This window comes from Mchenga conophoros, linkage group LG3 (genome assembly GCF_057382185.1).
Source record: "Mchenga conophoros isolate Kocher_MC1m ecotype Shallow Benthic linkage group LG3, M_conophoros_male_GT1.1, whole genome shotgun sequence".
NCBI lineage: Eukaryota > Metazoa > Chordata > Actinopteri > Cichliformes > Cichlidae > Mchenga > Mchenga conophoros.
This window is the reverse complement of record NC_140528.1, coordinates 30,171,076-30,197,066: the sequence shown is the minus strand read 5'-3', so window position 1 is coordinate 30,197,066 and position 25,991 is coordinate 30,171,076. Positions and strand designations below refer to the sequence as shown.

At 43.1% G+C, this 25,991-nt stretch overlaps 2 protein-coding genes across 6 annotated transcripts in view; one reads left to right on the top strand and one right to left on the bottom strand.

The window, feature by feature from the left end:
* The window catches only part of LOC146578096 (protein NLRC3-like), a 40,062-nt gene extending 33,419 nt beyond the window's left edge, over nucleotides 1–6,643 (bottom strand). The window contains exons 1-2 of one of the 5 annotated variants that reach the window (XM_085257220.1): nucleotides 6,451–6,643; nucleotides 88–236 (exon numbers count right to left, since the gene is read on the bottom strand). The gene's annotated coding sequence lies outside the window, so the exon portion shown is untranslated. Of the gene's footprint in view, nucleotides 1–87; nucleotides 2,482–6,450 lie in introns of those variants that run through there. The other 4 variants (XM_085257213.1, XM_085257187.1, XM_085257227.1 and 1 more) reach the window with 4 other exon arrangements.
* A 2,798-nt stretch (nucleotides 6,644–9,441) lies between these two features.
* The window catches only part of LOC146578095 (uncharacterized), a 24,189-nt gene continuing 7,639 nt past the window's right edge, over nucleotides 9,442–25,991 (top strand). Inside the window, exons 1-5 of the mRNA XM_085267755.1 lie at nucleotides 9,442–9,478; nucleotides 17,667–18,023; nucleotides 19,793–19,906; nucleotides 20,337–20,681; nucleotides 21,250–21,588. Coding sequence (XP_085123881.1) covers nucleotides 9,442–9,478; nucleotides 17,667–18,023; nucleotides 19,793–19,906; nucleotides 20,337–20,681; nucleotides 21,250–21,588 — 1,192 coding nt within the window. The remainder of the gene's footprint in view (nucleotides 9,479–17,666; nucleotides 18,024–19,792; nucleotides 19,907–20,336; nucleotides 20,682–21,249; nucleotides 21,589–25,991) is intronic.

Here is a 25,991-nt window from a genome sequence, read left to right as displayed (position 1 = left end):
TAAAGAACGAAGTGCCTCTAATGTCTGAGTGTAAAGATTAATTCAAAAAGAGCCCTGCTGCTGCTCTTATTCCAGATTTATACTCACATGTGCTAAAAGACGGAAGACAGCAGCCTCGTTGGTCCAGCTGTGAGTCCGTCGCCGTGAACTATGGAATGGCAAATTTGTGCTTTTTGTGCTGGAACTAAGCTGCATACAGCTGATGTTAGCCAGGAAAGCATTACCTTGACATGGAGCTTCAGACAAACACGATAATTTCAGGTCAGGAAAGAGAATTGAAATTTTAATGAGGAACCAAACACTGAAGAGGCATTTATAGGGAAATTAGAATTGAGCAAAAGCAGAAATGGATCTGTGTGGATCAGCTGCACTTTGACAGAAACTTTTATACCGAGAATATTTCCTACATATTTTAGACATGAAGCAAAAATGTATTTGATTTCTTACATGTTCATGGACGGATGGACGTGTTTAAACTGCTTCAATGTCCCATGTCTTCTATTTAAGTATGTCTGTCTGTGCTGATTTGTCGCCATCTCGAGGTCAAAACACAAAGTGCATGATGTCAGAGGTCAAAGGTCAGAGCTCCTGTCGGTCTGAGGGCGGCCTCATGCTGGAGAAGGATGAAGGAGTCTGACCTGAGCCAGTGTTTGACATGAACACATCAGCACTGCTGTCAGTGAGCCTAACGACAGCCGTTAGCATCATTTTAGTGTTTCAGTCATTTAAAAACACTTCCTGTCACTGTGGAGGTTAATAACCATAACCATTTTAGTCTCTTTGCATCTTTAAATGCAAATCCATCCAGACTGTAGCAGAGCAAAAGAAGGTGGAAGCTGTTCTATGATGTTCCTGTTTCCAGCTCAGACGTGTTAAACGCTGCTGCTGTGCTACATTTGTCACTTCCTGCTTTCACTACCATCCATGTCAAAGTGCTGATGTCATCTTAACACTTTAACACTAAGTCTGACATTTATTCACTGTCATCACAAACACACACAGCTGGACTAGCACCCAGACAAAGGTCTGAAAAGCTGAAAATCAGCATTTGATTATTATTATTACATATCCTGTTTTTGTGGATGCACTTTTCTATCTGTCAGTGCTGAAGCAGACGTCACTGATCACATGACTCTGAGGGATGTTTCCAGCACCTTGCTGAGTCTGAGCCATGAAGATTTAAGGCTCAGCTCTGAAGGCAAAGCAGGTCTGAGCCTATGTTAGCAAGCTGTACCTAATAAAGTGGCAGCAAGGACTCAGTCAGTAATGATCAAAGCCAGCAGGGGGCAGCACAGAGAGGTGATGTCATAGAAGCAGGCTGACATCAGACTGGTCATATTCCACAATCTATACCTGAAATAATCACCAAACACACGGCAGAGCAGAAACATGTGGAAACATCTGGACCTCAGTCTCAGCCTCAGACCTGCTCCTCTGCTTCCTGTTTACAGCGCACACATCATGCTGTGTACTGAGAGTCATGTGGTCAAAGCGAGGACCTGGTACTCTGACAGAGAGCTAGCACAGTTATCCTAATGTGTGACATCACTTCTAACCAGAGAGCATTCAGCTTTCACAGCAGCCAACATCCTGTCACACTGAGCATGTGCAAACACAGCAGCCAACATCCTGTCACACTGAGCATGTGCAAACACAGCTCTCAGCTTCCATCACTCACAAGCTCCAGCCTCCACTTAAAAGCCCAGAACAAAGCTTGTGACCAACACAGCGCAGACAGAGGTGATGTTCACGCTCTGTTTCTGGGTGGGAAACTCAGCTGTGGGTGTGGCTGTTCCTCCCCTACAATCTCTGATGTCACAGCTGCTAAATTAGACTGAAGCCAGACTCAAACAGAAAACAGCCTCAAAGACTCAGAGAGAGCGCTGCTCCATCTCTAGACCCAAATATATGTTCCAACACCACGCTGCAATGCATCTTGGGATAGGGTGGGCCCACCTGTCCTTCAAATCCAGGGAGAAGGAGGACATGTTTGTGGGAGCCTGGGAGCCTGGGAGTCTGGACGGCCTTTGTGGCCTCGCTGTTATGTCATCAACCTTCAGAGGAAGCAGAGGCTGAATTCAAACACAGCCGCTGACTTCCTGTGTTCTGCTCTGACAGCTGCCATGTGTCACAGCCTGGATAATAAAGCCATCAAACTTCACCCAGCTCCAATAACACCATCAGTGTTTGATGTCCAGAGGATTAATCAGCTTTAACCATGATAGAAGCAGGAAGTTAAGATGAACCATGTTGTGCCTGAAGGACAAAGCTGAAACATACAGATGTGTACAGATGTGTCAAGCTTTGGACGTAAACACAGGTGGAAAACGAAGCAGCAGTCATGTTTGGAGGCTCACTGAAATCATCCCAGCTGACAGTAGAAAAGTTTGACTTTTAAAAGCAGCAAATGTATTTAATGAATCATTTTTAGAACTTCAAAGCTTCAAGTCTATATACAAGCTTTACATGAAATGAAGCAAATGCAAACTCAGCTATCATCTATACAAATACTTTAAAGTGTTTCCACTACAATCAGCTTCAGTTTTATGCAAGTTAGCATATGACAAATAAAACTGTCACAAAGTCAATATTGCAATTATATGTATTTTCACAGGACTGTAAAACTTGATTATTGGGCTTCATTTATGTACTGAACAGTTATTTAAGATTAGTTAGTAAATAACAATTAGCTTATGTTGTTCATGAGACCAAAATCATCTCACTTTGGTAATGTAAATATAATATGGCCAATATGAAAGTTATTATTACATTAATCGTTATTAGTTATTACAGCAGTGAACTTGAACTCTGTGTCGAATACTGAGCTTCAGTAAAGATTCAAGTTTTAGTTATTTATATTTCCTATCACCTTAAATCTTCACAGTCTCTGTTACGCCTTTTCCATTAGTACTTAGCTCGGCTCATCACAGCTCCACTTGGTTCTTATGGTTTAAGTGGAGGAGAGGAAGACAAGAGCGAGTGAGGGAACATGAGGTAGAGCACAGACATGATAGGCTGGGGAAACATGATGGAATAAAACACAAGGAGAGGAAACCAGGCACAAGGACTCACACAACTAAATAAATACAGAGGGCAAAGACACAAGGGAAAATATAATAAACCATACTGGACAGAATAACCTAGGAACCATAGAATACAAGTGAACTCAAAAATAATAGAGAATTATCAAAATTGCATGAAAATTCAAAACACTGCATCAAAATGGGGGACCATGATAGATATAGTGGGATTCATATTAGATTCTTTATGAGTGTGGGTTGTTGTTATTCAGCCTGGTTCTATGCACCTGTTTTTAGCTTTAACATGTCTGCACAGCACTGTGTAGGAGTGTTTATTACAAGCACACGAAGAAGCTCTTGTTTCACTGTTTACAGAGAGGAAATCTGCTTCTGTGAATCAGCCTGCAGTACAGAAAGGAGTTCCAGCAGAACAGCTCATTCCTGTGGTCACAGTCAAAGGAATGTGTTGCTAAGCAGCAGTTATTATTCCATGTGTGGAGTTGTTGACTTTTCTTTCTGTGACTCCGCCCAGATTAAAGAGTGGACTTTGGATTTTCCTCTTTTTCTGTGACTGTTACTGTCAGGGGTGCAGACATTTGTTCACAAGTAAGAGAAATAAGACACTGCAGACCGACTCAGAGAGTTTTAAGACATGCGCATGGGTGTGTGCCTCTCAGCAAAATCACACACACTCAAGCGCAGGCTGGTTGCTTTATTTATAAGGCAAAATGGGTTACATAGTACTTCCTCTTTTAACAGAAAGGGGAAAGTTCAGACATTATCTCAGCTTATCTGACCTCTACACACAAACTAAAAATAAAAACATAGAAGTATATCATGCTTATCTGACATCACACACGCTGGGTTAAAGAATACATCTTATATCATGACTTGTCAAACATCTCAGACACTGAAGTAAGGAATGCATTATGTTCTCCTTAACAATAAGCTTGGTTATGTGAAAATATATGAACACTCGATTATAAGGCACACTTGATTATACTTGATTTCATAAAAATCCTCTCACAGTTACACAAATGTGATCCTTCACCATCACTGACGGTTTTCAGATGTTCAGGAGTTTGTCTCATAGCAAAAAATATTACCTTTATCAGGTTCTGGGAAGATATTTTAAATATTCACTAAACTAACTTTTTTATTTTTGTCACAGTTTGAAGTTTAGGATTTATTCTGTTTGTAGTAATATTGACTCCTAATATTCACAGCTCTGCTCCACAAACACAACATATCATTCTTTGATTTCTGCGGTCAAATATTTTCTTCCAGGAGTGTCACTGCAGGGAATCAAACCTGGTCCTGCAGTTTGTTCCTCCTGACATGTATCTGAGTATAAATGCAGTCTGTGCTCATTAACTGAGGCTGTCCTGCTTCTAAGTTCGCCTGCTTTAATTTAAAGATGACATGAATCCATGTAAAGCTTTCAGTGAGAGTAAACACAGAGAATCAAAGCATCAACATGAAGAGTCTGAGAAACTGAATCAAGCACATGAACAAAGACTTCCTGACTCTGACTGAACACCTGAAGTCCAGTCTACAAGATGAGCTGTGAAGGTGACTGTGAGCCAGTAAAGATCCACTAAACTCTGCTGTGTTTGAAACAGCTGCAGGGTTTTCAGCCTGAGCTGAATCGAATGAATGAAGCTGTGCGTGAGCTTTAAAAGAAGAAGCCCTGTTAGAGATGCTGCTCACTGACAGGAGAATTCACGTCAAATCAAAGGTTACTGAAGAGACAACTCATTATAATGAAGCTTTCATCAAGCTGGGTATTATAGTATCTGGGGTCTTGCCAGTTTGATACAAAGATCCATTAATTCTTAAATCAACAGATTTAATGCAGACTAAACGTATTCTCTGTGTTTTTCTACTTTTAATAGAAAATCTTATGTGCTGCGTTCAATGAGTCCCTCCTCTCTGACTGTTACTGACACTCAGCACAGCCACCAACTGACTGTACTTAACTGCTGTGAGAAAAATAACAGAAAAAAATAGAAACGCAACAAACAAAGTGAATTTTGGGGAGCTGTGATTGTTCCTTAAAAAAAAAAGAAGAAAATTCAGTCCCTGGTGAGGGAGGCGGGCTCTAGCCCCTAGTGATGGGATTTCTGGCTCTTTTTAGAGAACCGGCTCTTTCGGCTCGGCTCACTAAAAAGAACCGGCTCTTCAGGTTTTGGTTGCTTTAATTAATTTATTATTAACAACAATATAAAATTATGCACAGAATGAATTACTAATGTAAAAAAAACTATTGTTTTATTTATATATGCTTATATATAAATATATGCAGTGGCCCCTAGAGACAAAGCACGTAAAAACTCAAAAACACATTTCTAGCATGAACTGAACTTCAAAGCAGAGCTACTAGATCACTTAAATTACACAATTGAAAGCATGTGTGTATTGTTTGTGTATTTATACACAGGCACTCATATATATTCAAATAATTTAAAAAATGTTCATTTTCCTGTTACTACCACACACCAAATCTGGTCGTTGGTACTTCCTGGCTTGTGTAGCCACCAGGTAACAAAAGCTCAACACTGCCCCCTAGCATCCTGGAGCACTTCTGTTGTGTTTTGTACATGTTTTGTCCTAGTGGCCACCGTAAATATACTTTTATTTATTTACTCCACATAAAATGTAATAAATAAATCATATAATACAAAAACCAACTCTTCACATTTCAACTTTTAACTATTTAAATTTTCAGCTTTTTCCTTTTAAACAAATTTAAAGTGAAACAACACAAAACACTGCAAACCACAACACAATTAAATATAAATATGAAAAAATATGAAAACAAAAAGAAGATGCATATTCTCTGTCATATGGACCTGCATGAATAAACTTTCTGAATCCTTTATCATCTGCAGCGGAAAATAGTTGTGGATGATTACTGTACCTTTATATATTACTATACTATACTATACTATACTATATTATACCTTTCTAATGTGACGTTGTTGTCCCTGGCTCTCTTTCTCTCCCTCTGTCTCTGTTCCTGTGCTACTGCGAGTGTAACTACCGCCCCTCCTCCCCTTCCCAGCGTAAAGCACAAGGCTCACGTGCGGAGTGAAGCGGAAAAAACGTGCGAGAGAGAGAGAGAGGGTGAGAGAAAAAAAAAAAAAAACACGTCTCCCAATAAGGAGCCGGCTCACGTCGTTCACTTCAAAGAGTCAGATCTAAGAGCCGTTTCGTTCGTGACCGACACATCACTACTGGCCCCTCAGGCCCACCCACAAACAACTCTGGGTTTTTCCTTCTTTCCCAAACTTTTTCTCTCCTGATGTTTGTGTCTTTCCTGACGCTGATCGTCTCCATGTGAAAGTAAGTGAGGCAGTGTCTAAAGTTTTCCTGACTTACATCAGCTTTATTCAGCATTAGTTCTTCTGTGAAACAGCAGCAGAGTTACCTGATGGTCAGCAGCTGACACATTGAATGCGGAATGAAGTCGTCCAGAGAGCCGCTCCAGAGACTCTGAGCTCTGGTCTTTATACTCAGAGAAAGAGGTCACAGTTGGTTTCATAAGCTGTGTCCCAATCCAGCGACCGCACGCTCCGGAGTACGCGCAGTTCGCGTACTAGGTACAGCACGTACTAGGAAGTACGAGAAGTGCGGATGTGACAGCAGAGTGAAGCTGACCCCCCACCCACTTGAAACGTAAAGGCAAATAGGCGGAGCGGTTAGTGCTACTTTATTTTATAGGTCATTCAAATGTCACCATCCCCCCAGACTGCTCCAAAACAGACCAAAATGGTCTCCTTTTTTAGTGCTACGTTTGTGCAGATTTGTGCAGGTAAAATTAGTAGGGCAGGGACAGTTAGCAGGGCAGGGATAGCTCAGTAGGTAGCGTGGTCGCCCCATGATCGGAAGGTCGGGGGTTCGAATCCACTAAATGGCTATCCTGAGGTACCCTCACTGCTCCCCGAGAGGTTCACTGAGTGAGTGAGTCAAATGAAGAGAAAAACAAGTAGTTTCCCCACAGGGATCAATAAATATTAGCGTTTGTGCTGCTACGGTTTCTGAGATATTCTGTTATGGTATTACTGCTGAAAAATGTCTTTTTAAAATGACTTTGCGCTTTGTGTGTTCACTTGTTCAATAAAGTTTTGTTAAAAAAAACTTGTGTTATTCTATTTAATCAGCTAAATTTGTAATGAGTGTAATTTTTTTTTAATTTCAATTTCTTTACTTCAATCACTTTTCGTTCATAAACCTACGATGCAAATCTTGAGGATTTTTTTTAGAGTGGATTAAAAAAACTATTGAAAACTACATTTGAACATTTTACACTCCCATGAACACTTTTTGAGAAACGAACAAGCTAGCAGTCTTTTGCATCAAATGCACATTTTTTGGTAGAAATTAGTATTTATTGGCATTACTGTGTCTGAAGGATTCCTAGAACAGCGTGTTAAATCTGATTTCTGAACAAGGTAAGCTTACATTTAAAATACTGCAGTTTCAGTTACTGAGTTAATACATGATATAGCTAACTCTCTGGATCAAAGGGATTTTTTTTCAATGCTAAACATTTTACAGCAATTGCAAATTTGCAAATCGAAGAATACAACACGTGTTAATGGGTTAAACACTCAGACTCAAGTCAATAAAACTCACAAATTAAATAGCTCCATCGTAAAAACAAGAATTCAACAAAATATGAAAGTGTAGATTGGGGGAGGGGTATGGGCTCAAAATGTGGTCATAAATATTTTGTACTTGTAAAAAAGATTTGTATGTGTAAAAAAGATTTGTGAGTAGCCAGCAGTTCAGCGCAGGTTTTGAGGCAGGAGGGTGAAACACCATCTGGTCCGGGGGCTTTCCTGGGCTTCTGTTTCTGAAATAGAATCCAGGAATTTCCTTTCCAGGGTGGTGATCTGGTCAGCCAGCTCGCACAGTGCGTTGTTTGGCCTGAGGAGGGATGTAAACTCCGACCAGCATGAAGGAAGAAAACTCCCACGGTGAATAAAACGGTTTACATCCATCCATTCGCTTCCTCTTATCCTTTTCAGGGTCACGGGGGGCGCTGGAGCCTATCCCAGCTGTCATAGGGCGAGAGGCGGGGTACACCCTGGACAGGTCGCCAGTCTGTCGCAGGGCCAACACACAGGGACAGACAACCATTCACACTCACATTCACTCGCACATTCACACCTAGTGACAATTTGGATTATCCAATTAACCTATCCCCACAAGTTGCATGTCTTTGGACGGCGGGAGGAAGCCGGAGTACCCGGAGGGAACCCACGCAAACACGGGGAGAACATGCAAACTCCACACAGAAAGACCCCGGCCTGATGGTGGAATTGAACTCAGGACCTTCTTGCTGTGCGGCAACAGTGCTAACCACCGTGCCTAAAACGGTTTACAATTGATGAAAAAAGTTTCCAAGTTTGGGCTGCAGTGTTTCTGTAACACTGTGACATCAGTACACCAACCTCCATTAATGTAGAAGCAGACTCCACCACCCTTTGTTTTCCCTGAGAGCTTCGTTTCGCAGTCCACCCGGTGAAGTTGGAAGCCCGGCAGATTTAAGACAGCGTCTGGGACTCACTCACTGAACCAGGTTTCAGTGAAGCAGAGTTCAGCAGAGCCTGCAAAGTCCTTGTCAGTCCGGTTTAAGAGCAGTAATTCGTGGACTTTGTTTGGAAGAGAGCGGAGACGCCAACATAGTTTCATTAGCGCACCAGGGCGACTCCCCCGTCTACGTCTCCTCCAGGAGCCACAGAGAGCTGCTGCGCATCCAACTAAAATCTCCCAAAAACTTTCTGGGTTTGTGAAAAATGGATAAGAACTATTGTGACACGACTGCCTGATGTTTAGCAGTTGATCTCTGGAGAAAGTGATGTGTTCTGAGTAACCAAAAGCGTAGAAAATAAACAAAAACAAGAAAAGTGCAAGAGAGCGCAGTACCGAGGCTGCCATCCGTGGCACCATCTAGAAAGTTTCTTTCGTGGAGATACGGTGGCTTTCAAAAGTATTCGGCCCCCTTGAACTTTTCCACATTTTATCACATTACAGCCACAAACATGAATCAATTTTATTGGAATTCCACGTGAAAGACCAACACAAAGTGGTGCACACGTGAGAAGTGGAACGAAAATCAGACATGATTCCAAACATTTTTTACAAATAAATAACTTAAAATTGGGGTGTGCGTAAAAAAAGAATGATAGAGAGAATAAAAATAGAGCTTTAACAGAGTTCCTGCTGCCACTGCAGCACTTTTCTCTCAAATGGGAGAATGAAGTCTCTGAATACGTCTCTACGAGCTTTTACTTTGAAGGTTGAAACTGAAAGTAAAACTTTCTCATTACAGCTGGAAAGTTAGAGCCGTGTGAGTATTTGGGTGTTGGGTGGAGCAGAGGTGGGACCAGGTTATAGTCTTTGTCACAGGGGGATGGAGAGCCTCATGCCCTTCCTGCTGCTCGTGCACGGTAAGAACTTTGAACCCGTGTGTAGTTGGGCTGCCGTCAGCCACAGGGGGATGTTTTCAGTATTTACCGTTCCCTGCTGCAGTCAGTGAATAACAGAGTGCTGGGTGAGCCACTCTCAATCCGTTACTCTCCAGGGTTATCTGCTTTCAATCCATCCAGTCTTCATCAAAAGACGCAGGTGGCTCCTGGCCTACATGTGAAGTAGTTTTATATTTTATAAATAAAGTTTTTTCTCCAACTGAACACACAATTTGTTTTAACTCTTATATGTAGTTAGTTTAAAACGTGTGATCAGGATGTTTCACAACCTTTTCACAATAAAGCAAGGAGTTGGCTGACCTTGGGTGACCAGTAGAAACTTTTATTAATATTTTTAAAACAGAAGCAGCACAAACATTTGACATCAGTTTGGTCTGATTTGAAGAAGGGAGGGGGGCAACTTCACTCACTTTGTTTCAGCACTAGCACAGGGACAGACAACCCTTCTTTTCCTTCGTCTCTGCATTACCTCATAAATACGTCATAATGCTTGAACTCTAATCTTGAATGCTTCCACACCCTCTGCCGTGATCAAACGTTTGCATTTCACTGCTGCTTGTGTGCCAGGAAGAAATTTCCGTGCGTGTTTTTTTTAGCTGGATAAAAAGGAATTTTTTACCCTGTGGCAGGAATGTTCAGGCTCAAAATGTCTCCATATCATTCACGACAAATTATAGGCCAACAAGTCATTTCCAGCAGTTTGGATGCAGGCAATACATTTTTTGCTAAATAACATCAAATGTGTGTGTGAGGATTTGTCTGACAGAGAAGTGCATGTGCTGAAGGAGCTACTTTTACGGAACAGCTACTAAAAAAAAAGGAAATAAGCATGACTCGTGTCATGTGAGAGGACTTTACACTGAGTTTCAGGTCAGATTAATAAGGGGAGGTTTGCATTGACGTGAAACAACAAGCTTGCTGGAAAGGAAAAAGTGGAGTTTTAAAAAGATAGAGGGTAAAAATATGAGCTTCCCGAGAAATGCTCAAAGTACAGAAAACCGAAAATGAAACATCTGAAACTCAGAGAAGCGCTGGAGTTTGAAAATGGGAAGTTTACTCATTTCATTTTATATAAACTCAGTTCCACAAAAGTCCTGACTGTAAAATCTGAATAAAAACAGAGTGCAATGATTTGTAAATGTCATGAAACAACAATTTACAGTTGTTTACAGTAGAAAACAAAACATTTTTCAGCTGTCTCTGAAGTATTACAGTTCCATGTGTCCTCTCCAGTGATGCGAATAACGGCGTTACAAGTAATGGCGTTATTACTTTACTTTTTTCAGTAACGTAAGTTATAGTTACTAACAAGAAAATGCGGTCCGTTACTATTTTTCAACAAACAGACGGTTGAAGCTGTGTTCAGCTTACTGCACCTTATATTAGCTGCAGGAAGTAGCTGACTACGTAAGTAATCTGGGCGCTACAGCTTTAAGCAGCTGCGCGCTCCCGCGGACGGTTTTCACGATCTAGCACAACACCTGGAGCTAAGGGGGCAAAACAATCACATGAGTGCTGCTGTTTGACTGAGGAAGAATAAAGTAATCGTGGTAAGCTAATTACATGACCACTTAAAGGCAAAACAACAAGGTGATATATACCAGTTTTAAATTGTGTTGAAAAACCAGAGTCATCATAAACAATACACGTGTTTTTTTCCTCAATAATTCCATCACGTTTACTGTCTAATGTTAGCGCAGCAAGAACTCTCTGCTTATGAGCAAAAACAAACAAACAAACCAAAAAAATAAGTTTTAGGAGTGACTGAGAGAGAGAGAGAGAGAGAGAGAGCAGAAAAAGAGAGAGAGCAGGTTTTGAAATGTGAGAGATTTGTGACGTTTAGCGTGTCTGGAGTGTGTAGTTAATGTGTTGTCTTGTGTAGTTAGTGTGTAGTGTTGTGGATAGTTTTGTGTTGTGTATCAGAACAATGAGGCGACTGCTGTCTCCAGGTAGAAACAGGAGTGATACACCTGCTGCTGTCAGACCTGCAGGTATCAGGCTGTGATGTTCTCGTTTATAGTGGACAGAAATTATGTTTTTGGAGTGGCACAAATAAATTGTGGCATCTTATTGAAGAACAGCTGATTGTTCTGTAAATAGTTTGAAATGGTTATTTAAAAAAAGGGTAAAAGATAAATGGATGCAAATAACTTTGTTGTTTACAAAACTTGTGCATAGGATTTTAAAACTGACAATTTATATTTGCATTTAAAGTTATGAAATATGATTCATTAAACATGTTTGTGGTTGTTACAGTAAAAAATATAACTTTTTCTACTCTGATTTTGTGTTTTTTGTCTGATTTTAGATCAATTGTGTTAATACAGTATGTCAAAATGAAAAATAACTGTAAATTCAGACACATTAGGTTGTGCTGAAAAGAATGATACCAAACAAGGCAAAGTAAATAGTCTTTAAAGGTAAAGATCAAAAGTAGTTAAAAATGGCCAATTATACCCTGGACCCCAGAGGGTTAAATGTTTTTTCTTTTTTTAAGTAACGCGATAGTTACTTTTCAAGTAATTAACTTTTTAATTTAACTAGTAATTAACTTACTTTTAGAATATTGTAACTCAGTTACTTTTTTGTGTTATTTTATTATGTATGTTGTATTCTTGTACAGCACTTTGGTCAACGCTCCTGTTGTAATTAAATGTGCTATATAAATAATTAAACAATTAAAGAATTTTTAAAAGAAGTAGTAACTAGTAACTATAATTAATTACTTTTTCAAAGTAACTTGCCCAACACTGGTCCTCTCTAACATCAGTCTGTGACCTCGGGACAGCAGCGGTTCTGGTCTGATGGAGGGTTCCAGCTGTTCCAGCAGTCCTGGCTCTGCTTCGTCCTGTCGTTGAGCTCATGATGCTCCAGATGTTGTCGCTGGTGACAGGTCTGAACTGCAGGCAGGAGTAGATGCAATCTGCAGATTAGCATTCTTCTGCTCAAATATTAAGGCCATCAATCCATCCATCCATCCATCCATCCATCTTCATCCGCTTTATCCGAGGCCGGGTCGCGGGGGCAGCAGCCTAAGCAAAGAGGCCCAGACCTCCCTCTCCCCAGCCACCTCCTCCAGCTTATCCGGGGGAACACCAAGGCGTTCCCAGGCCAGCCGAGAGATATAATCTCTCCAGCATGTCCTGGGTCTGCCCCGGGGCCTCCTCCCGGTGGGACATGCCTGGAACACCTCACCCAGGAGGCACCCAGGGGGCATCCTTGTCTGATGCCCGAACCACCTCAGCTGGCTCCTTTCGATGTGGAGCAGCAGCTGCTCTACTCTGAGCCCCTCCCGGATGGCCGAACTTCTCACCCTATCTCTAAGGGAGAGGCCAGCCACCCTTCGGAGGAAGCTCATTTCTGCCGCTTGTATCCGTGATCTCGTTCTTTCGGTGACTACCGACAGCTCGTGGCCATAGGTGAGGGTAGGGACGTAGATCGACCGGTAAATTGAGAGCTTCGCTTTAACACTCAGCTCCCTCTTCACCACGACGGACCGGTGCAGCGTCTGCATTACTGCAGCTGCAGCCCCAATCCGTCTGTCGATCTCCGGCTTCCTTCTCCCATCACTCGCGAACAAGACCCCGAGATACTTGAACTCCTCCACTTGGGGCAGGAACTCATCCCCGACCCGGAGTGGGCACTCCACCCTTTTCCAGCTGAGAACCATGGCCTCAGATTTGGAGGTGCTGATCCTCATTCCCGCTGCTTCACACTCGGCTGCGAACCGTTCCAGTGCGAGCTGGAGGCCCTCACCCGATGAAGCCAACAGAACCACATCATCCGCAAAAATCAGAGATGAGATTCTGAGGCCACCAAAGCGAAAGCCCTCCGCCACTTGGCTGCGCCTAGAAATCCTGTCCATAAAAATTATGAACAGAACCGGAGACAAAGGGCAGCCCTGGCGGAGCCCATCACCCACCGGGAACGAGTCCGACTTATTGCCAGCAATGCGAACCAAGCTCTTGCAACGGTTGTATGTATAGGGATCGAATGGACCGTAGCAATGGGCCAGACACCCCATACTCCCGCAACACCTCCCACAGGACACCCCGAGGGACACGGTCGAATGCCTTCTCCAAGTCCACAAAACACATGTAGACTGGTTGGGCAAACTCCCATGCACCCTCAAGTATCCTGGAGAGGATAAAGAGCTGGTCCAGTGTTCCGCGACCAGGACGAAAACCGCATTGTTCCTCCTGTATCTGAGGTTCGACTAGCGGATGAACTCTCCTTTCCAGCACCCTGGCATAGACTTTCCCAGGGAGGCTGAGGAATGTGATCCCCCTGTAGTTGGAACACACCCTCCGGTCCCCCTTCTTAAAGATGGGGACCACCACCCCGGTCTGCCAGTCCACAGGTACTGCCCCTGATCTCCACGCAACATTGCAGAGGCGTGTCAACCAGGACAGCCCTACAACGTCCAGAGCCTTCAGGAACTCGGGGCGGACCTCATCAACACCAGGGGCTCTGCCACCAAGGAGTTGTTTAACTGCCTCAGTGACCTCGCCCCTGGAAAATGGCGGGTCATTCCCCTCATCCCCAGACTCTGCTTCCTCCTCGGAAGACGTGACAGTGGGATTAAGGAGGTCCTCGAAGTATTCCTTCCACCGCCTGACAATTTTCTCAGTCGACGTCAGCAGCGCTCCGCCAGCACTATACACAGTGCAGGTAGAGCACCGCTTTCCCCCCCTGAGACGCCTGACGGTTTGCCAGAATCTCTTCGAGGCAGTCCGAAAGTCTTTTTCCACAGCCTCTCCAAACTCCTCCCACACCCGAGTTTTTGCTTCAGCCACTGCCTGAGCCGCATTCCGCTTGGCCTGTCGATACCTGTCGGCTGCCTCCGGAGTCCCACCGGCTAACCATGCCCGATAGGACTCCTTCTTCAGCCTGGTGGCTCCCTTCACCTCTGGTGTCCACCATTTGGTTCGGGGATTACCACCACGGCAGGCACCAACCACCTTGCGGCCGCAGCTCAATGCAGCAGCTTCGGCAATGGAGACGCTGAACATGGTCCATTCAGACTCAATGTCCCCAGTCTCCCTCCTCCTTGAATCGCTACCTTATCATGGTGGAGGGGTTTGTGTGTCCCAGGGATCCCAGGGGCTATGTTGTCTGGGGGCTTTTGCCCCCTGGTAGGGTCTCCCATGGCAAATTGGTCCTGGGTGAGGGACCAGACAAAGAGCGATTCAGAAGACCCTTATGAAAAGAATATCGAGGGAACAGTTTACCCTGCCCGGGATAGGGTTACCGGGGCCCCGCCCTGGAGCCAGGCCCGGGGAGGGTGCCCGAGGGCGAGCGTCTGGTGGCCGGGCCTTAGTCCATGGGGCCCGGCCGGGCACAGCCCGAAGAGGAGACATGGGCCCATCCTCCCGCAGGCCCACCACCCGCAGGAGGCGCCATAGGGGTCGGGTGCATTGTGTGCCGGGTGGCGGCCAGGAGCGGAGGCCCTGGCGGACTGACCCCCGGCTGCCAAGACTGGCAATAGGGACAAACATTAAGGCCTTCCATGAAAACACATCTGCATCTTTTTAATTTATTTATTTTATTTACTTTACACCATTTCCCCAGCTTTGGAAAACTCACAGGCATAGATGAAGCTGGGGTACACAAACTGTAAAGCCAGGTGGAAAAGGTTCTGATAAGATGTATTCCTCATTCCCCAGTACGTTAAAGGATCCTCTGATCTTGGAATGTTTCTCTTCGACACAATACTAAGGGGTTGGCAGTCCAGGGGTTGGCAATTATTTCAAAATAATGAAACCAATATCATTAAAAAAACTGATGATAAAGCTGTTCAGTGTCAATATAGGCGGACCTGTGTTCATTCTCAGTGTGTTTGTCTCCTCATTTTCATGTTTGGCTCTGTAATACCTAAACACTGAGGAGGTGCTTGTGTTTGTGTAAAAAGCTCCACAGAACAGATGCGACATTCAACTTGCATAAAATGAAATAAATAATTTACACTGCAAGTCACATTGTTGTTTTTCTTATTCTGATAGATTACACTGAAACAGAGACAGACAAACAGTCTGGTCAAACTATTCCCTTATTTGCAGATAAAAGATAGATGATCCCACACAGCAGTAACATTTCTTTTTCTTTCGGGCTCCATTTTGTTATGGAGAGATGTGTATTGTCATTTGTTGTAGAGAGATATGTATTTTTTTATATATCTTTGCGAGAGTAATTTTGTGTTTTTTCTTTGGTGGCAACTCATTCCGTTGGCAGATGCGGTACCTTTTAAACATAGTTTGGCGCGTTGCCAATGAGCGATACAGCAGCTGTATCGATCACCTGACTTTTTCTTAAAGCGACGCACGCATTGATACAGGTTTCGCTCAATGAGCTTGATACATGCGTCGGCGCGTCAGTGTTGCTGGACCCATCACTAGCGTAACTCAGCTCATAACCTTAGCACCTCGGAGCAGTGTGCTCATGTGATAGAGCGGCTGTGCGAGACCTCTTGGCGGTCTGGTTTAGTATTAGGAGCCTCGCTATAAACTGGCATTTCATTTCCGAGGAAGTGATCCCAGAGAGAAGTAAAGCAAGTTCATCTCTGAATGTTTGTAAAGCATTCCCACGTTAAGATTAACAACAGATATATGGAGCGACTGCCTCTCTCTCTCCTGCTGCTACTTCAATCATGAAACTGATCAATGATCATCTGATCTGCTTTTCTGTCGGACTCCCATCTCTATTGTTTGTTTTTGCACCAGAAAGAGGAAACCAGCGACTGAACAACAGCAGCACGTTCAAGCTTGAGAAGCTGTTGTTAGAATTTATTTTATTTAATATTACTTTCTACACCAGGATCTTTTTCTACGTAGCTGACAGCTGGTAACTGTGCAGGGGCAGATCTAGCAAAGTTTAGCCAGGGGGGCCCAGGTAGGGCATCAACAGGGAAAAGGGGGCACAAAGACATACTTTTCTTTCTTATTCTCATTTAAAATGTCGAGCTTTTAATAAATAATTATCTGAATCTTACACCCAAAGTTTTAATCTGATGTAAAATGTATAGAAGTCCTTTGCTGTATATAATTAAATCTAATTGGCTGTAGCTCAGGTGGCACAGCAGGTCAGCCACTAATCAGAAGGTCGGTGGTTCGATCCCAGGCTGCCTCCTGGCTGCATGCCAAATATCCATGTTTGCCTACTAGTGATGGTCAGAGAGTGACTGGCAGCCTCGCCTCTGTCTGAGTAAAAACCGCTATAAAAATGCAGGCCATTTACCATTTCATATATATCCCAGCAAGCTGTAGTACTTTTTCCTTTGGGAAGGTACCATCTGTGCAGTCTGCAGTCCTGTTGAAGAAAGATGTTGAATCTTTTTAAATATTGTAGAAAAATAATTGATTTCTGTGCTTTTTTTATTTTTATTTTTTAAACACACATGCATTAAATTAATGTTGATTGCGTTGATTAAGCATCACGAGGCAGAGGGTGGAGGGTGGTTCCCTATTTTTTTTTTTTTGTTGGGAGTTGGAACCCTATTAGTTAGGTTGCTTAATATTTCTGCTAAGCACTCTTTAAAATACCAGAATAGGGAGGATGGTGCAGGTTTAAGTTCATTAGATTGATCAGTATCGCTGAACTATGAAATATTTTGGGTGCAGTGTATTTTTTTATTTATTTATTTATTTTTTTACATACAGGTATAACAGAATAGCTTTAGTGTTTTGTTTTTAAACTTGAGTATGAACTTATACAAAATGAAGCAAGATATAAAAAAAAGTTTTATTGATTATTAAATACACTATAATGGATTCATATCGATATCAGCAGATATCTAAGTTTATGATATCGGTATCGGACATAAAAAAGTGGTATCGTGCCATCTCTAGTTAAAACCAGTCAGAGCGGGCACGCTCCGTTTTGCCTAACTATTTTTAAACCCCTGTAGCACTGCAACCACGTAAGCTAGCACAATAAAGGTTTTTGCATATGAAACCCAAGGAGTTGTACTTAGGCCTATATCTTATGCCATCGGGTTGTCCTAGGTCATGGTTTCCTTCCACTTATAGCTTTGCAAATATTGCACACTGTCGTCATTACTGGTACTAATTTAAAACCTGTTGTTAGAACTCATCCCTACATGTGACCCACACTGTGGACAGACTGAATGATGGGACACTGTTTCTCTCCTCAGTTTCCCATCATGCCTCAGGGGTGGAGGTGTATCAGGTGTATGAGGGGGAGGAGTCTGTCCTGCTGCCCTGTCAGGTACCTGTTAATGCTTCCAGTAGCTCCACAGCAGTGGTCTGGGACCGTGATGAGTTCAAGATCCCAACAGTCCACATGCGTGTGCAGAGCAGAGATGATATTCTGAATGATCAGAACCATCGTTACACCAACCGAACATCGATGAAAGCCGACGCCCTGCAGACTGGAGACCTCAGCCTCACCCTGAGGAACCCTACAGTCTCTGATGGTGGGACCTACATCTGCATCGTCCGCAAATATGGACAAGATCAGAGCAAGACCCATGTGCAACTGAAGGTCAAAGGTCAGTGTGTGAAATCAGTCAGTACTCAGTATGATGCCTTTAAAATATTGTCTGTCTGAGATGTTGTTGCTCTGAGCTCACAAATCATGACTGACTAATAATACACATTCCAAAACACTGACTAAAGGTTCCTGGGCACTTCATTAGGTACACTTGTAAGCTGCTCATTGATCTAAATATCTAATCAGCCAATGTCATGACACCAACTTACTGCACTTAAAACAACCTGCAGAAGTTCAAACTAACCAACATAATGGAGAAGAAACGATGATTTCAGTGACTTTAAATGTGGCAATGATTGCTGGTTTGTGTATTTCACAAACTGGTGATTTGCAGGGATTTTCCCTCCAGTCAGTTTACAGAGGTCTGAAACACAGAAACACAGCACACCACACTTATCCACACCAATCAGGTTAGACCAGAGCACAGACTCACTGGACAACAGAAGGTTGACACATGTTTACTGGTTTCTGCTGCAACATTCAGATGGTAGAGTCACAGTTTGGTGAAAACATCATGAAAGCATGGATCCATACTGACTTGTACCAAAGGCTCAGCTTGCTGGTGGTATAATGGTGTAGTGGAGATTTTCCTGAGACACCTTTGGCCTCTTAAATACCAACAGAGCATTGTTTAAACCCCACAGCCATGAGTACTGTTGCTGACTGTGTCCATCCCAGAATGACCTCAGTGTACCGTCCTCTGATGCTTCCTGCAGGATAACAAATGAGTAACAATGAGTTTGCTGCACTCAGAGGGCTTACAGATCCCAGTCCAACAGAGCATCTTTTGTCATGTGAAGGCTGTGTGCAGGCAGGAATAGGACCCAAAGTGCAGACTCACGGCAGGCAAAAGTGTACTTCAAAACTCAACTTTTATTGCTGGATGGCAAAACGTAACTAAAATCCAAATAAACTTAGATAAGCAGGCAGCCGGCGCGCGCGCACACACACACACACAACATAAATGAGGGTCGGTCGGTCGGAAGCAAATCCAGATACATTAACATCAGACAAGGACCTTCAAAATAAAACAGGAAACATAACACAAATTGAACTAAAGACACAGACTCACATGCAGGCACTGCAACAGAGGGAACAAAGACATGGGACCAGGGCAGACAGACACTGACTGGACACGAGGATATAGCAACTAAGGATTACACAGAGACATAAACCATAAGACATAACTCTGAAACCAAAGACTAGAAATGATAAATAATATAATAAACTCAAAAACCCTGGGTCAACGACCCAGGCATCCTAACATCTTTGGTATGTGCTGGAACAAAAGAGTCACATGATAAATGTGCAGCATGTCTGTGATGATGTCACATCTGAGCCATTAACAAGCAAAGGAACAGGATACCAGCAAGGTGTACCTAATAAAGTGTCCAGTAAGGCTCTGTGACAGTGGCTCTGTAATGGTGTGAAAGAAAAACAGATGTCCGAGTGACTCCAGCAGGGGGAGCAATCTGACTTCAACACACATATACACTCAGTGCCACTTTATTAGGCACACCTGTTCAGCTGTTCTTTAACAAAAATATCTAATCAACCAATCACATGGCAGCAGTTTAGTGGATGCTAATAAAGTATCTGGTTAGTAAAAACCTATCATCTTTTCACTTATAGGTTGCTGACATCTTGCTAGTTTATCAGGAATGGCACATCTCTGAGCCGTAGATTGTACAGTCCGCCAGCCCACACTTTTGTCATCTGCTGTGAATTTATCATGTTTCATGTTCAGGTTTCTTCTGTTCACCACAGAGCGACCTCCGACTTGGCTCTGGGCTCTCTTTGTTGTCCTGGCTATCTTGGCTCTCCTGGCTGTCAGTGGGATCATCATGTGTTATAGATATAAATGGATCAAACGCCCAGCAGGTATGGTAGTTTGGTTTGTTGTTGGTTCTTTAAAGCAGCAATAAAAAAACAAACAAAAAAAACAAACAAACAAAACTCACTTTTGCAGGGATCTAATGAAGAATTCCCAATACTTATGAAAATAATCATGATTATCATTTTGATCGGGGTTGTGCATTATACACATTATATACATTGTACGATAAAGCAGCACTGGACAGGCAGTAATAAAAGAATGATTATTTCCTCATCGGGGCTTTGTGGGCACTCATTTCCCTGCAGAGGAAGCTGGAACCAGATCAGGAGAAGCTAGCTAATGTGAAGGTGACTAAATGATACATTGTTAGTAGCTCCACTTCAATCTGAAAAATCACCTGCTCTTTGAGGTCCTGGTAGACTGATGTGTTGGTGTTGTGTGCACATGTCATGATCTGCTCTGTTGTCCTCACAGACAGCCAGGTATTGATGGTGGAGATCTTGGAGGGAGAGAAAAAGTCTGTCCTGCTGCCCTTTAAGACCACAGAGGATCTTCCCCAGGACGCAACAGTGGAGTGGAGACTCACTGACCCCAAACACATGCAGGTTCACGTGTATGACAGTGGAAAAAATCAGCCGGACAAACAGGACGAGGTGTACCAAGGCCGCACAGAGATGAAGGAAGAGCCACTGAGAGATAAAGACCTCAGTCTGAAACTAAAGGAGCCCCGCGTTACTGACACCGGAGTCTACACCTGCAACGTCAGCAGCAAGGATGGAAGCCTCCTACTTCAGAAAGTGGTGTCTCTCACTGTCAGAGGTGAGTGGAACAGCTTTGATTGTCTTCTGGATCCATATCTGTACAAGATCAAACTGCTGCTGACACATTTTCGATTGATTGAGTTTAATGTATCGTCTCGTTAACTCAGGAATTAGACTTCCACACTGCTGTTTTGTTCTACGGAGCTTAACATATGGCCATACTATGTCAGGTCTCCATGGCAACCTATTCTACCTATATGACAACAAATTTACCACCGTCAATACAAAAACACAAAAATGACACTGAACCCAAACAAAGGTTTGATCCATGCAGTTCAGCAGAGACTGTGATTCCTGCTGCCTCTCTGCTCTGATAAAACAAAAACGCTCTCAGTTTCATGCTGAAGGGTAGACACTGTATGTGTCTGCAGGTGTCACAGAATAAATCCAGAAAACTAAAGAAAGCAGCTGTTTGTGCAGCCTCACACATCAACACACAAGCTGTTCAGCTCCAAGTCAGAGAAACACTGAAAACAGGAGCTGCTGGTTACACAGCAGAGGACATGATGGAGGATCCACCTCACTGATGTCTGTCTGTCTCATGTTCTGCTGTGTTCTCCTCTCAGAGAGCCAGATGGAGACGGTGGAGGTGACAGAATGGAACAAGTCTGTCCTGCTGCCCTTTAAAACCAAAGATGACCTTTCTCAGGATGCCACAGTGGAGTGGAGACGCTCAGACTCCAAACACAAAAAAGTTCACATGTTTCAGAGCAGCCAGCACCTTTCAGGTGAACAGGACGAGATTTACAGAGGTCGCACAGAGATGAACAAAGAGGCACTGAGAATCGGAGACCTCAGTCTGACCCTGAAAGACCTCCGACTAACTGACAGCGGAGTCTACACCTGTACTGTCTGCACGCATGGAAAAGTCCTAAAACAGAAAGTGGTGGTGCTCAGTGTCAGAGGTCAGTAAGCACATCAGAGAGGCTGTGGTATGTTGTCATTTCCTTTTGTCAACTCTCTAGACTCCATTGACTGTATGAAAAACATGAATCTGTGGTCTTTACAAGAAATCTAGAGGTGTCCTATCTAGAGTTGGCTGAGATGCAATATGAAAAAGATCCATCTTTGGCAGGTTTTTTTCATATTGAATCTCAGCCAGTATTAAAAATATATGGTCTTTAGAGCTGCCTACCAATGGGTTGAGGATTGAAGCCAGAAACATTGATCTTTCACCATCTTACAGTGCTGTGATTGCAGGCATTCCCCAGCTCTCTGTAAATGGCATTTTTTTTTAAAAGAAGGCAACATTTTGAACTGTTTTTCATGTTTTATCATATGTCATTAATTACAAAGAAAAAGCTTAAAATAATTTTAACCTCCTTTTGGGCCTGGTATGAAAAATCAATGGGAATAAAGGATGAAAGGTGGGAAGAGATAAGAGTCTAAGGAGCTTGGAAAGAAAACCATCTGGACTTCTTTAAGTTGCTTGAAGACATTTCACCTCTTATACGAGAAGGTCCAACATTTGCTCTTAGAACTGAAGAAGCTTTTCAGATGAAACATCTTCATGCAATTTAACAAAGTCTAAGGAGATTTTCATTCCAAGCTCCTTAGACCTCAATGACCTACATGACTGAGAACCTTCACAGACAGAGATCATCAGTTTCAGTACTGAGTAAAGAATGGATGGTTTCCTTTGATCAACAGGTTAGAAAAGCAATGGCTGAAATTTCTCTGAGTTTCTCTGTAAGCACAACACTCATTTAAATCCTGCTGTTTACAGGTATTTTTCTATACAGTGGTCCAACGTTTATCGTGGGAGTTATATCCTAAAAATTACCCGCGATAGCTGTAATCTGCGTAGTAGTCAACGTTATTGTTTTAAAAATTATTATAGATGTTTTAATGCTGTAAATACCCCTCACTACACACTTTATACACTTTTCTCAGACAGGCATGAACAGTTTCATGTTTCTCTCTTAAAAACTCTCAAAGTTCAAACCTTCATAGAAAAATAAGTCCATTATTACAGAAGGAAACCAAAGATCAAACCCTGTTTTCAGGTCCAGAACATGGAAATAGAGCAGCTGCCAGAGAATTCAACATTAATGAATCAATGGTGCAGAATTGGAGAAAGCAAGAGTAAAAAGTTGAGTAAAGTTTCACTTATCTGACTGTTTTGTTTCACTTATTGCGCCTTATAATCTGAAAAATACGGTAACTTCTACCTTCCTTTAGCATGTCCAGAAGCCCAACTTCTTGTGCGATATTTAGCATCAGCCTCTGCCTTCTGGGTGCTACTGCAGGTGCCTTTGACAGTGCAAAATGTTTCGTCAACATTATTGTTTTTGTTGGCGAGAAAACTTACAAGCATACAGTACAGCACTTCAGAGTCACACTGCTAGCGATCGAAGATTTCTATAAGTTTGACAAGCTGAACACATTCTGTACTGTACAGGAGACAAAGAACAGGAGATGGACAGGAGATTGTTTGACAATGGTCTAGAGCCAATCAAGACACAGTACACAATGCACTGTTAAAAAAATGCATGCAAAATTGCACTCAAAAAAAATCTGTGAAACAGCAAGGCCGCGAAAGGTGAACCACGTTATAGCAAGGGACCACTGTACATCCATCCATTCATGCTGAGTGCTTTCTTTAACTCCACAAAACACATCTAGACTGGTTAATTTAATGAGAGATGATGAGATAGCCTTTATTTGTCAGTTGCAGGTCTTTTGCCCACAACCGAGATGACAGACCTTGCCGACCATACATACAATACACAAACATCACATTGGGGAGACAGGTCAGGTTAGGTAGCGAGGAAAGAAAACGTCGAAATGTGTAACACAGAAGGATAATACAGGAATGCACAGGTATCAACACACCATAGCACAATAAACACAGACAGTAACATGGGAAAGTGTTCCAGTGTGTACATCTGATCTGGGACCGCTGCAATCTTTTGACTGCGCCTCCAACTGACCCAATGTCCACATCAGAGGGGAGGTAAGCGTTGGAGGTGGCGTTGGATCCGGGGTAGAGAGGGTGATGCATCAGTGAGTGCTTATCAGTATCAGTATATGTATGTGTATTCGTGTCCATAGTTCAGCTGTGACAGTGTCCTTCGCCCTGCCAGGCTAAGTAAACAGTCTTCCAGCCAACCCAGGTGGCCTTGCATGGAATGGGAAGGAACAGACTCAACACAGTCGTTATCAGGGAGTTTTTGTTCAGCTCCAGCCTTGAGCTCTGGCCTTGAGCCCACAGCTGGCGCCGAAGGGGTAGCCGGATTATGATGGTAATTTTTCTTTCTTTGCGACAAGTCATGAGAATTTCAAAGCTGTTCTTTAACACTCCGACACTGGTCTCTCAATCTCCCGTTGGAGAACGGCGAGCCTCCCGATGATGGTATCAAACTTGCTGGTGTTTTCATTCTTTTGCCCAAACAGGCGATTCTGAGAACTCACAACTGCAGTGAGCCGTTCTGCGATGCAATCCATCTTTCGCTCAAGGGTGTTATTTTGAGCAGGCCTCTCCTTGATGTATCCCATTATATGTTCAGAGGTGTTATTCTGAGTATTTACGGCACCTGTAAGCGCCTCCAAGGTCTTAACCATTCTGCTTTTGAGCCCGTTCTGAGAAGTCGCGGCTCGTCCCATCGTTTCAATCCCAGCGGGCAGCCTTGAGGGGGTTTGAACAGCCGGATCCGCTGTCTTAATTCTCCGATAAGCCAGGGCCAAGCCAGCTCCAATCAGCAAGAACCCTGTTATCATGGTTCCGAATAGGTAGATATCTTCAGCGTCCTCGATCGACAGTCCCGCCAGGCACACGACCCTCCATTTCTGCCACCTGTCCATCGTGTATCCGGCAGGGAAAGTCCCTCCAGGGCACTCGGGCTCTCCCAAGCCCAGACTTCTTGTTGAGAAAAGGGTGTCAATAGCATTCAGAGACCAGTTGATCAAATCCATAATTCTCTTTAGGTTTTTAAACCATTAAACCTCAAGTATCCTTGAGAGGATGAAGAGCTGGTCCAGTGTTGGTCAGTGACCTAGAAGGAAACTACATTGTTCTTCCAGTATCTGAGGTTCACCCTATCATAAACTTTGCAGAGGAGGCTATGGAGTGTGATCCCCCTTTAAGAATGGAAACTCCACCCCAGTCAGACTCTGCTTCCTCTACATAAAAAACAGTTTCTGGCGGACAGGATAAGGTCCTCAAAGTATTCCTTCCATTGCCCGACAATATCGTCATTAGAAGTCAGCAGCACTCACCCGGACTATAGACTGTGAGAGTAGCACACTGCTTTCCCCTCCTGAGTCGCTCGACAATTTGCCAGAATCCCTCTAGACAGACTGAAAGTCTTTTTCCAGACTCCTACCACAAACTGATTTTGCTTCAGCTACCGCCCAGGCCATGTTGTGCTTAGCCTGTTTGTACTCATCAGCTGTCTCCTAAGTATCACAGGGAAACAAAGCCTGATAAGACTCCTTCTTCAGCCTGATGCCTCCCTCAGAAAACTGTCAAAGCTCAGCTGGATGTGGGAGTTGAAGATACTATGGACAAATTCAAATTCAAATTTTATTTGTCACATACACAGTCATACACAGTACAATATGCAGTGAAATGCTCTGACAACTGCTCGTGACCTAAAATAAAAGACTATGAATAGGATAGGAAATAAATATAAAAATTAAAACGAAGGGTAAATTTAACTGGGAAAGAATAAAATAAAATATAAAAATTAAAGTTAAAAATAAAATAACTGTACAACAAAATACACAATACACAAAATACACAATATAGAAAATATATAAGAATATATGAAGAAATATAGAACAATGGGAGCAGCTGTACAAGTAATAAATGGTAATGAAAGAAATGTAATGTCCAGGGTTGTGCAATCCACATATTTAAGTGCCTTGTGCAGTGCAAATATGCTTAAAAGTGATTTATTTAAGTGACTTTAAGTGACTAAGCAAGTGATTTGATTAGATGTCCACGCAGTGTAGTTGTGCAGCGGCCACTAGTGTAAACAAATGTCCAGAATGTCCAGTGTGTGTAAGAACTATATGTGTGAGTCAGTACTATGTGGTGGTGTGATTGAGAGACCGTACCGCCTGCGGGAAGAAGCTCCTCCTCAGTCTCTCTGTGTTGGTCTTCAGGGAGCGGAATCACTTTCCTGACCTCAACAGAGAGAACAGTCTGTTGTTGGGATGGCTGAGGTCCTTCACGATCTTCCTGGCCTTGGTCCAGCACCGCCTGCTGTAGATTGAGTGCAGGTCAGGGAGCTCGGAGCGGATGGTGCGCTCAGCTGATCGCACAACCCTCTGTAGAGCTCGTCTGTCCTGCATGGTGCTGTTC